The sequence below is a fragment of the Capra hircus genome, chromosome 7 (assembly GCF_001704415.2).
Source record: "Capra hircus breed San Clemente chromosome 7, ASM170441v1, whole genome shotgun sequence".
NCBI lineage: Eukaryota > Metazoa > Chordata > Mammalia > Artiodactyla > Bovidae > Capra > Capra hircus.
In genome coordinates this window covers 50690419-50701752 of record NC_030814.1, presented here as the reverse complement: position 1 = coordinate 50701752, position 11334 = coordinate 50690419, and the positions used below count along the sequence as shown (strand labels likewise).

Sequence of the window (11334 nt, the reverse complement as noted above, 5' to 3'; positions counted from 1 at the left end):
CAAGCCTTCTTTATTTTACTCCAGCTTTCAGACAAACTTGATTCTTCTACTGCAAAAGGCAATCCCAGAACATAACAGTCAGAGTCAAGCTTACAATAGGTTCCCCTTCATCTTTCTCTCTCTCTTTTCACAATATCTGTCTCTTCACTCATCTGCTTTTTTCTGCCTTCCTGTCACAGGGAATGGTGTTACACCTGTGCTCTGAGTCCATCTGAGACCTTGTTGCCTTCGCTTCTTCCATTCTCCTCTTTTGACAATCAAACATGTAAAAAAATAACCCTATCCTTCCACTTCATCCTAATCACTCTTTGATTCCATCCCCAATCCTTTTAGCTAATATTGCATTTTAAACTGCAACAAAACACCTTCTTGAAATATAATGGTTTTTTCTTAGTAATCATTGTCTTCAAACTTTCATAGCAAACAATAAAGCTTATAATTAACTCTGTTAGAACATTCACTCCCCCTTTTTTCCATGACCTAACTCAATGGTTTCCTACATTAATTGGTATTATGATCTTGGGAAGATCACTTAAATCCTCTGAGCCTCCACTTACTCACAGATAAAATTAGAGTAATAAATATTCCTCCCTCAATGAGTTGTGATTAATATCACATTCCCTATCATTAGTTACTGTATATCAAGCTCTAATTATGATACTGGTATCTGATACATATACACACACACACCCCAGAGGTTTTACATGTTTATATATACACAGACTATATGTATGCATATATATATGTATAATTGCATTCACACTCAAAACCACTCTGTGAGGTAAATATAATTTCTATGTTACAGATGAGGAAACTAAATAATCAGAACTTAATTTACTCACTTAAAGTCACACAACCAATATTTATTAGAAACAAATAAGATCCATGGGACTCAATGCATACATTCTGTTTTAAAATTTTAAAAAAATTAATTTTTTTAGGCTACATTGTGCAGTATGTAGGATGTTAGTCCTTTGACCAGGGATCAAACCTGTGTCCCCTGTATTGGGAGTATGGAGCCTTACCCACTAGACCATCAGGGAAGTCCCAATGCACATATTCTTACCTAAGATTATATTGCTTCCCAAACAAATTGCCAACATCCGCTGGATCATGGAAAAAGCAAAAGAGTTCCAGAAAAACATCTATTTCTGCTTTATTGACTATGCCAAAGCCTTTGACTGTGTGGATCACAAGCAACTGTGGAAAATTCTGAAAGACATGGGAATACCAGACCACCTGGCCTGCCTCTTGAGAAATCTGTATGCAGGTCAGGAAGCAACAGTTTGAACTGGACATGGAACAACAGACTGGTTCCAAATAGGAAAAGGAGTATGTCAAGGCTGTATATTGTCATCCTGCTTATTTAACTTATATGCAGAGTACATCATGAGAAACACTGGACTGGAAGAAGCACAAGATGGAATCAAGATTGCTGGGAGAAATATCAATAACCTCAGATATGCAGATGACACCACCTTATGGCAGAAAGTGAAAAGGAACTAAAAAGCCTCTTGATGAAAGTGAAGTGGAGAGTGAAAAAGTTGGCCTAAAGCTCAACATTCAGAAAACGAAGATCATGGCATCCGGTCCCATCACTTCGTGGGAAATAGATGGGGAAACAGTGGAGATGGTGTCAGACTTTATTTTTGGGGGCTCCAAAATCACTGCAGATGGTGACTGCAGCCATGAAATTAAAAGACACTTACTCCTTGGAAGAAAAGTTATGACCAACCTAGATAGTATATTCAAAAGCAGAGACATTACTTTGCCAACAAAGGTCCGTCTAGTCAAGGCTATGGTTTTCCCTGTAGTCATGTATGGATGTGAGAGTTGAACTGTGAAGAAGGCTGAGCGCTGAAGAATTGATGCTTTTGAACTGTGGTGTTGGAGAAGACTCTTGAGAGTCCCTTGGACTGCAAGGAGATCCAACCAGTCCATTCTGAAAGAGATCAGCCCTGGGATTTCCTTCGTGGGACTGATGCTGAAGCTGAAACTTCAGGACTTTGGCCACCTTATGCGAAGAGTTGGAAAAGACTCTGATGCTGGGAGGGATTGGGGGCAGGAGGAGAAGGGGACGACAGAGGATGAGATGGCTGGATGGCATCACTGACTTGATGGACATGAGTCTGAGTGAACTCCGGGAGTTGCTGATGGACAGGGAGGCCTGGCGTGCTGCAATTCATGGGGTCGCAAAGAGTCGGACATGACTGAGCGACTGAACTGAACTGAACTGAAACAAATATGAGTCAATATTTGGAGAGGCATGCAATGTCATTAATTATTCTCTTTTGTAGGTGCTATGCTTTGGGATGTACTACAATAAACCTGAAAGCAAAGCACTGGTGAACAGTCTACTGCCTTCCCCCAGGTTTTCATACCTATGTCCCCAGGCCCAAAAGATGAAAACAATGGCCATTTGGACAATTCTAGTTGGACAATACAGTTTACAATCTAATGTCAGCAACCCTAGCAGATACTCTTGGCCTGTCAATAATAATAATAACACTCATAGCAACAATTATATGCACTGCACTTTAGAACAGACTTTCATGTAAAAGACTTCAATTATGTGAACTCTATTAGGGCTAGCAATGGGTCCCACTTGACATGACATGAAACTAATGCTCTGGGGTGGTCTCTGTATCATTTGCCAATTATTTCTAGTTCTCCCCCATTCTGGTTTTCAAGAGACAGGGTAACACTGTAATCCACAATCTCTATGGTTGCACAAGGGCCAATGATGGCGAAGCATAGTCACATAGGTGCCAATTCTGAGCTGGAATATTCAATTGCTATAAATGGAAATCCTTAGGAATACATCTTCACTTCACCTTGACAGTTAACAATATTCAAAATGGTGACTATCCTGTCTACCTAGAACCCACTGAAGCAATGGAGCACCATCAACTGACCATCATACATGTATAGCTTGTATGTATGAATAAAAATAAACATGAATTGCTTCAAGTCACAGAAATCTTGGGGTTATATGTTACCACAACATAATCGGGTCTTCCTAACTGATACAGGCTCATGGCACAATGGACTTCCTGAAGACCACAGCTAGAAAATGTCAGTGCCTTTCTCTAAGCCTCAAAAGGGCTAAGGTCACTCTTTCTTTCACTATATTCTTGTTTGCTTCATGGACTTTTTGCCTCGAAAATAAAACAACATTTTCCCAGGAGCCAAAATATAAACCTAAGTGTAATCTGTTGATTCCCGGGTCAGGAAGATCCCCTGGAGAAGGGTCAGGCTATCCACTCCAGTATTCTTGGGCTTCCTTGGTGGTTCAGATGGTAAAGATTCCACCTGCAATGCAGGAGACCTGGGTTTGATCCCTGGGTTGGGAAGATCCTCTGTAGGAGAGCATGGCAACCCACTCCAGTATTCTTGCCTGGAGAATCCCATGGACAGAGGAGCCTGGCGGGCTACAGCCCATGGGGTCGCAAAGAGCTGGACATGACAGAGCAACACAGCACAAGTTCAAAGTGTAATCTGACTGTAAGTATCTGAGTGTAATAGTCTCTATTTTGGTGAAATACAGAAAGTTTGATATTTTCATTTATTCCTTAAGTATGTCAAGTAGCCTATACTTAATCTCTTCTACTCTGAGTTTTAGAATTCAAAGGAACAACATTCCCCACCCCTAGAGCAGGCAGAAAAATACTTCTCACCTTGAATAATCAATTTGTTGATCAGACAGGAAGTAGCAATTAAGTAACACCACCCAGGGTGTGACATTGTGCTTTGAGAGCTGCTCAGAGCCAACCCTGACTTTGGATGACCTCACAGGAAAGGCGGAGAAATCAAACATTGCCTTATAAACATGACCCTTTTCTAGGGTATGGCTGATGCAGTTGTTGTGACCATCCTGAGTAACCTCTGCATCACAGCTGTCTCCATCATGAAGACCAGTGGGGGTCTCCTTCTGCTCTGTGTAGTGGCCCATCTCTGCTCCTGCTCAGGTGAGTCAAGGGTAGATAGTGCCCTTAATAGCCATAAGCTTGTTGTCTGACATAGCCCCTCCTAGGATATGAACATCTCAGAGAAATGTCTGGTCATGTGGATTTAAAGGATACTAGTTTGTAATAGAAACAGCCTTGGCCTGGAAAGGGAGAATCTTAGGTCCCACTTGGAGTTTAAGGGCTTGGATCTAGAACATTCCCTTTCAAGGATTTTTATTTCCATTCATGGGACCAAAACCAAAAACACACACACACTACTTTTTTCATAAGTCTACCATCTTATTGTGTGTGTTAGTCGCTTAGTCATATCTGATTCTTTGTGACCCTATGGACTGTAGCCCACTACATTCCTCTGACCATGTAATTCTCCAGGCGAGAATACTGGAGTGGGTTGCCATTCCTTTCTTCAGGGGATCTTCACAACCCAGGGATTGAACCTGAGTCTCCTGCATTGCAGGCAGATTCTTTACCATGTAAGCCACCGGGGAAGCCCATTTTATTAGGACCTGGAAACTGCTGGTGTTATGAGATACTACTCTTCATTGCAAAGATGCAGACAAACTTGAATCTCTCTCCAGATTAATCCAGAACTTGAATCTCTCTCCAAATTAATCCAGAACTTGAATCTCTCTCCAAATTAATCCAGGAAAATAGAAAAAAAATTATCCAAAACCCAGGAGTCAACAATTAAACATTTATATAGTGAAAAATTACTTAAATAAGATTATAATACCTTAGAGATATTCTATTACTTTTCTTCATATCAATTAGGAGGGGGAGACTATTGAAAATGGTGCTTCAGGTTCTTAGAAATAGTGAGTGCAATACTTTTATTGCTATCTGATTTAAAACACTATCAGAGACACAATGAGCTCCAGAAAACATCCCGTGGTATATAAAGGGAGGAAATTTGGATAATTCTCTTGCTTGAACCAAGGATTACCTAACACAGTGGCCATCTGGCTTCGTCAGAATACAGTTGGGTTTTGTGAAAGGATAGGGTAGGTGCTGAAACTAATTACCAGAAGAACCACAGAGTCTTATTCGACAGACTGACTTTACGTTAATTAATGAGACCTTACAACTCTGCTTTATTTTTAATGTTTCCAACTGAATCTCTCTTTCAGAAGCTGCTAGCCTGCCTTTAAAAACAGTGAGTATATTGAACCACAATTTAATTTCAGTTTAATTTCCTACTTAGTTTAATTTTCTATTTACTGTATTTACTCAAAAAACACTTGAGAAATACATATGAAAGGTTAATTCAGTATGCTTGTGGTGGGGTGAGTGGCCAGGTGAAAGGCAAGGAAGGCAGCTGTAGGTAAGTTGCCTCTGCTTTTCAGAAGGCAGCTGTAGAAATGTGATATACATATAAACAAATAATCTAAGTGTAAAGAAAGTGTTCCAAAATTTTAAAAAAGAGAGCGGGTACTTCTAGCTGAGAAGCTGGTGATGTCCCCATGGAAAGGGCAACATGTGAGAGGCAAAAGACAGTTACCTTGGTTAACAGCACAGATTCTGGATTCAAATCCCAGCCCTACCACTAACTAGCTTTTATATTATACAAATTCTCTCCTTTTTTAAGCCCAGATCTCCCTCATCTGTAAATAGGGGTAACAGAAGAACCTACCCACTTCAGTTTTCTGAAGATTAAACAACAAATGAAATTAATGTAAGATTTAAGTTTAATGCCTGGCAAGGAAATATGCAGGAGCTGTTCACTGTGTGTACTAGTAGTAATAGAAGTGATACGGGTAGTACTAGCATTTATTTGTCAGTATGGTCATAGTGTTATCAATAGAAGTAGCCACAGCATTTTCAGAGTATAGGAGCTGGAACTTCCGGATGGTACTGTGCTTCCTGTCAGATAGAGGCCAGGGTAGCCTAGCTTAAGGACGAGGAGAAAAGCAGGACATTCTCTTGCGTATGTTGCAGGTGAACTGCAGCATTTACAAGAAGTACCCAGTGGTGGCCATCCCCTGCCCCATCACATACCTGCCTGTTTGTGGTTCTGACTACATCACCTATGGGAATGAATGCCACCTGTGTATTGAGAATTTGTGAGTACCTCATGGGAAGGAAAAAAAGCTAGGGCACTGCCCTTCACTGCAATCTTCTCCTCTTTCCACCAGCATGCTCAGCTCTCTAAAAACTGTACTTACCCACCCAGAGCATCTGGGAGACAGAGAAAACTTGCTGCCTCACAGTCGGATTAAGGATGAGCCACCTGCTCTGCCAGCTTGGACTGGTCCCTCCATGACAGAGCCTCTAATTCCCATCTGTCAACTTAGAGTCTAACAAGACCAGAAGCCTTCAAATTACTGTCTCTAGAGCCCAGAGGTTCTGTAGAGGGAAGTTAGGAGTCACCCAAGAGGTTACAGAGATCATCTGGGGAGGTCTCCAATTCTAACCAGCTTTGGGCTCTTTTAAGTAGCGGAGTTCCACAAAATTTCTTATTGGAAGAAATGTTTCTGAATCCCACACTAAAAAATAATTGAAAACTACTATCCTATCATGTAGAATAGAAGCCTCCTTTCCTACTTCTAAGAGACTTAATGGACTTAATGATTCTTAGATAAACTGTGACCAGAAGGTCTTTATCCTCCTCAATTTCCTGGTGGCTGTAAATATCTGTTGCCTGAGGCAGTAGGGAGGATAAGTCTACCACAAAGATTTTTTTCTTCAATCTGAAATAAGGAATACAATATAGTCCAAGCTGTCAGAATTTGGGCTAGAATCCTCATGGACAAGCTTTTACTATTTTGTTTGGCTTACACAATGTTTTGGAAGGCAATATAACCAGGCAGAAGACACTTCTTTGGTGCAAAATAGGCAACTCAGGGGTCGTAACAACCAGTTCCCTTTGCTCACTGCTAACTCTCTTTTAGACCCCTGGGTTTTGGCCACTTAGCTCTTTTGGGTTTTTTTCATCTTTGTGATTATCTTAACAAGTTAAAATATCACATTAGGGCCTGAGCCCAGAAGGATGTCTACACATTGATTCCTACTTAGGAGCTTTTATTTCACGAAAGGGAAGATTCTCTAATGTGCACAGACACTGGGCCCTCAACCTAGAAAAAAGCTTGCATCCAAGGACACTGAAGAGGACACGTGATGGACGTCCCTCTCACTAGTACAGGGGCCGGCCCCACCACGGGCCCTGTGGAGCAGGAAAGCCTGAGGGGCCAGCCGGCCACCTCAGCTTCCCTTGTCAGAGGTCCTCCTTCTTTGCTGGTTTAAGACACTGGGTGATTAGTTTGGGCTCTAGGATCAGTAGACGGAGCAGTGCGATGAAAATATCACTGGACTCTCTGCTACTCGCTCTGTCAGAAACTGCCTGTAGCAAGGACACTCCTTTTTAGAGACTCATTTTCCTCATGTGTAAGATCAGGTTATGGCTGTAATCTCTAGTTCCTTTCAGCTCTAATATAATGTAAATTTTCCTCTTGTGTTAATGATCCTCTTAACTGTGTCTTCCCATAGGAAGAGTTATGGAAAAGTTCAGTTTCTTCATGAAGGAGTATGTTAACTTCCCCACAGACGTGGATACAGAGCAAGGATATCCTCATTATCATCGTCATCATCCCTGGTTCCAGGAGAGTGGGACTGGTAGGGAGGGGTCAGAGACAGACCCAGAGTCATCTTTGTTGGGTGGGGAAAGTTGTGCTCTCCCTCAGACTTCTGTCTCACTGACTGACAAATACAAATATTTCAAAATAAAAAGTACAATGAAATTGTAACAGCTCATTGTTGAGTTCTAAGCATCAAAATAATTATGCTTATTAAAAACTTTGCAGAACTACTATCTGCCTCAGTTCAGTTCAGTTCAGTTCAGTCGCTCAGTCGTGTCCGACTCTTTGTGACCCCATGAATCGCAGCACGCCAGGCCTCCCTGTCCATCACCAACTCCCGGAGTTCACTCAGACTCAACATCCATCGAGTCAGTGATGCCATCCAGCCATCTCATCCTCGGTCATCCCCTTCTCCTCCTGCCCCCAATCCCTCCCTAGTAACTTCAATAGATCAAAAGATAAAAACCTACTTTAAATGGAACATAAGGAACCAAATATGTGTAATGCCTATTGTGGTTGTTCAGTCACTGAGTCAAGTCCAAATCTTTGTGTCCCCATGGACTACACCCCACCAGTCTTCTCTGCCCAAGGGGTTCCCCAGGCAAGAATACTGGAGTGGGCTGCCATTTCCTTCTCCAGGGGATCTTCCCAACCCAGGGATCAACCTCAAATCTCCTGCACTGACAGGTGGATTCTTTACCACTAAGCCACTAGGGAAGCCCTTTGTAATGCCTATAGCACAGTCATAAATATTTTCAGGAATGACATGCCTTCACAACTACAAATTTATTTCATAAACACATTTTATAGCAAAAATTATCAAAATAAACCACTGAACTCTCTGACATAGCTTAAACAATCTAACTTATTCCTAAGGTTTTAAAAAAGTATATGTTTAAAATAAATTGACAAAAATTTTTCATTTGCAATAGAGACCCCATTAATTTCCTAATTGTTCTAATGAAACTCTAATTCCTAATTAAGTCTTCTTTACTTGACATACCAGTCTGTTTTAACAAGGATGCTGTGTGATTTAAGGGAGGAGGGCACATTTGCAAATCCTACTTCAAATTTAACACAGCTCTGAACCATCTTTATCATTTTAATTATCAATCTAATTGTGCCATAAACATCAGCTATTCCATATTAATAAATCCTGACCCATGATTTTAGATTCTCAACCCCTTAATCCTAATGTTAAATGCCTAATTTATCCATAATCCTAGACAGTTCATAGTGTTTAACTCAAATCTATGTTTAACACTAAAAGTTCACAATATGTTAATCACAGTAAGACACTCAGTAATCTAATATTTCTCAGTCTTTGATCTTTGTGACACACCTTCTCAACTGAATTGTAAACACAAAGAACCAGTGTCTAAATGCACAAAAGAGAAGAAACACTGGTCCAGAAATGCTGAGTAGTGGATAAAAACAAAAGCTCATCTTTTCTCCTTTCTTTTCTATTCCCTTTCCTCTCTCTCTCAAATAGTTTTCCTCTTCTCTATACTATTTTTTCTTTTTCTATATATTCCTTCCCTGTTATTTCTTATTGCAAACTTTTCCTAACTTTTCCTTAAATTCATTACCTTTTCTTCACTTTCTATAGTCTTTATAAGCATCTTTTATTTATTCAAAGCCTTCCAGCCTCCATATCTCTAGGTCTGACTGTATATCTGTTTGTAGCAATGGTCAGATAGCACATAAGCCATATACACACTTGGGGAAATTTTAAGTTATTAGACATTTGTCTCAAAGTGAAGAGAGCTGGGGCCTCACCTCCAAAATGTCTACCACGTGTATTATTCTACAGTCAAATCCTTACCTAGGCTTATAGCCTAATTGATAGCTTACACCTTGACATTTAAAAATAAATTCTGATTTCATATAAACCCAAAATTCACCTTATATCTAAATCCCAATTTTTACCTTTCACAACTGCTCTATAGCACAAGGCTTAACCACTCCCTTCAAAGGCCAACTCTTTATTCTATCCTTTAAATCAAAATTCAAAACAAATCTTTAACATTAATCTGCATGCAATTCATTTCATATAAATGAATCTGAGAACCAACACTGAACTCAGTCCTAAACTTTAAAAACTGTAGTCCTAATGTTTTGCTGTCTCTGGGTCTTATTTCTATTCATTGATTGAATTGAAATGCCTATGTTTATATGCATGTTGTACTCTGCTTATGTGTGATTACAACATGGGAAACTACAATCTCACTTTGTATGCTAGTAACTATGTAGGTGTATATTCACATGTGACTCTCTTTACAGATGACCAGGTCATGACTGGTGGCCCCAGTAACCTGACCTTAAGAACTGTGTTTGAAAGTCAATATGTATAAAAATATAGTGAGTTAACTCATTTTCAGTTAATAAACATGTAGATTGTTTCATTTAGTATCTTATTGACTATTTACACTGTGACAAATCAGTTCCTGTTGTTGGTTTCCCCAAGTAATGAAAGGCTGAAACTGAATTAAAGTAAAAAGCTAAAACACAAAATAACAGAAAGAATAAAACACAGCTAAGGAATTCATAACATTTGTTATAAATGTTTTATCATAATCATTTATAACAAAATAATTTTTCAACCTGAGCTGTTGTTTTAATCCAGTTGCTTTGAGTTAAATGATTTCAAACCAGTTCTGTTCCTCTGTGACAAGCTGCTTCTATTGACGCTTAATTGAGTTGGCCTAATGGCACCCCACTCCAGTACTCTTGCCTGGAAAATCCCATGGACAGAGGAGCCTGGTAGGCTGCAGTCCATGGGTCACTACAAGTCGGACATGACTGAGCGACTTCACTGTTACCTTTCACTTTCACGCACTGGAGAAGGAAATGGCAACTCACTCAGGTGTTCTTGCCTGGAGAATCCCAGGGATGGGGGAACCTCGTGGGCTGCCGTCTATGGGGTCACACAGAGTCAGACACGACTGAAGCGACTTAGAAGCAGCAGCAGCAACAGCAACTCACTGCATGTTATCAGTCTGGGTCTCCTTCTGGTTATTAGTTTGTGGCTATAAAGCTGATAGAAGTGTCTTTTCTAACAATCTTATTTGTTTCCTGCCATGTCTATAAGCAATCTCACAGAGTTGCCTGAGAGGCGGGGCAAGTGAATGGGTTCTTTATGTTCCACAGTTATTCTGCCTGTACCAGTGAAGACATGATGCACTTGACTTCCTGAAGCCAATGGCCTGGACCTCTGTGTTCTTTGGAAACTTTGCAGAAGAAATGGATCAGTCTTTCCCCCATACTTGGGGCTCTGGATTATGTCTGGTTCAGGAAAGCCAGACATCCAATTATAAATGTAAATGTCAAATCAATTCACTTCAGTTGCTCAGTCGTGTCTGACTCTTTGTGACCCCATGAACTGCAGCACGCCAGTCCTCCCTGTCCATCACCAACTCCTGGAGTCCACCCAAACCCATGTCCATTGAGTCGGTGATGCCACCCAACCATCTCATCCTCCGTCGTCCCCTTCTCCTCCTGCCCTCAATCTTTCCCAGCATCAGGTCTTTTCAAATGAGGCAGCTCTTGCATCAGTTGGCCAAAGTATTCCCGTTTCAGCTTCAACATCAGTCCTTCCAATGAACACCCAGGACTGATCTGCTTTAGGATGGACTGGTTGGATCTCCTTGCAGTCCGAGGAACTCTCAAGAGTCTTCTCCAACATCACAGTTCAAAAGCATCAATTCTTTGGCGCTCAGCTTTCTTAATAGTCCAACTCTCACATCCATACATGACTACTGGAAAAACCGCAGCCTTGACTAGACGGACCTTTG

At 40.7% G+C, this 11334-nt stretch overlaps 1 protein-coding gene across 1 annotated transcript; it reads left to right on the top strand.

The window, feature by feature from the left end:
* On the top strand, positions 3826–7741 carry SPINK7 (serine peptidase inhibitor, Kazal type 7 (putative)). Its single transcript, XM_005683132.3, has 4 exons — positions 3826–3968; positions 5096–5121; positions 5904–6028; positions 7452–7741. The coding sequence occupies exons 1-4, from the start codon at positions 3848–3850 to the stop codon at positions 7495–7497; spliced, it is 318 nt and encodes a 105-aa protein (XP_005683189.1). The 5' UTR covers positions 3826–3847; the 3' UTR covers positions 7498–7741.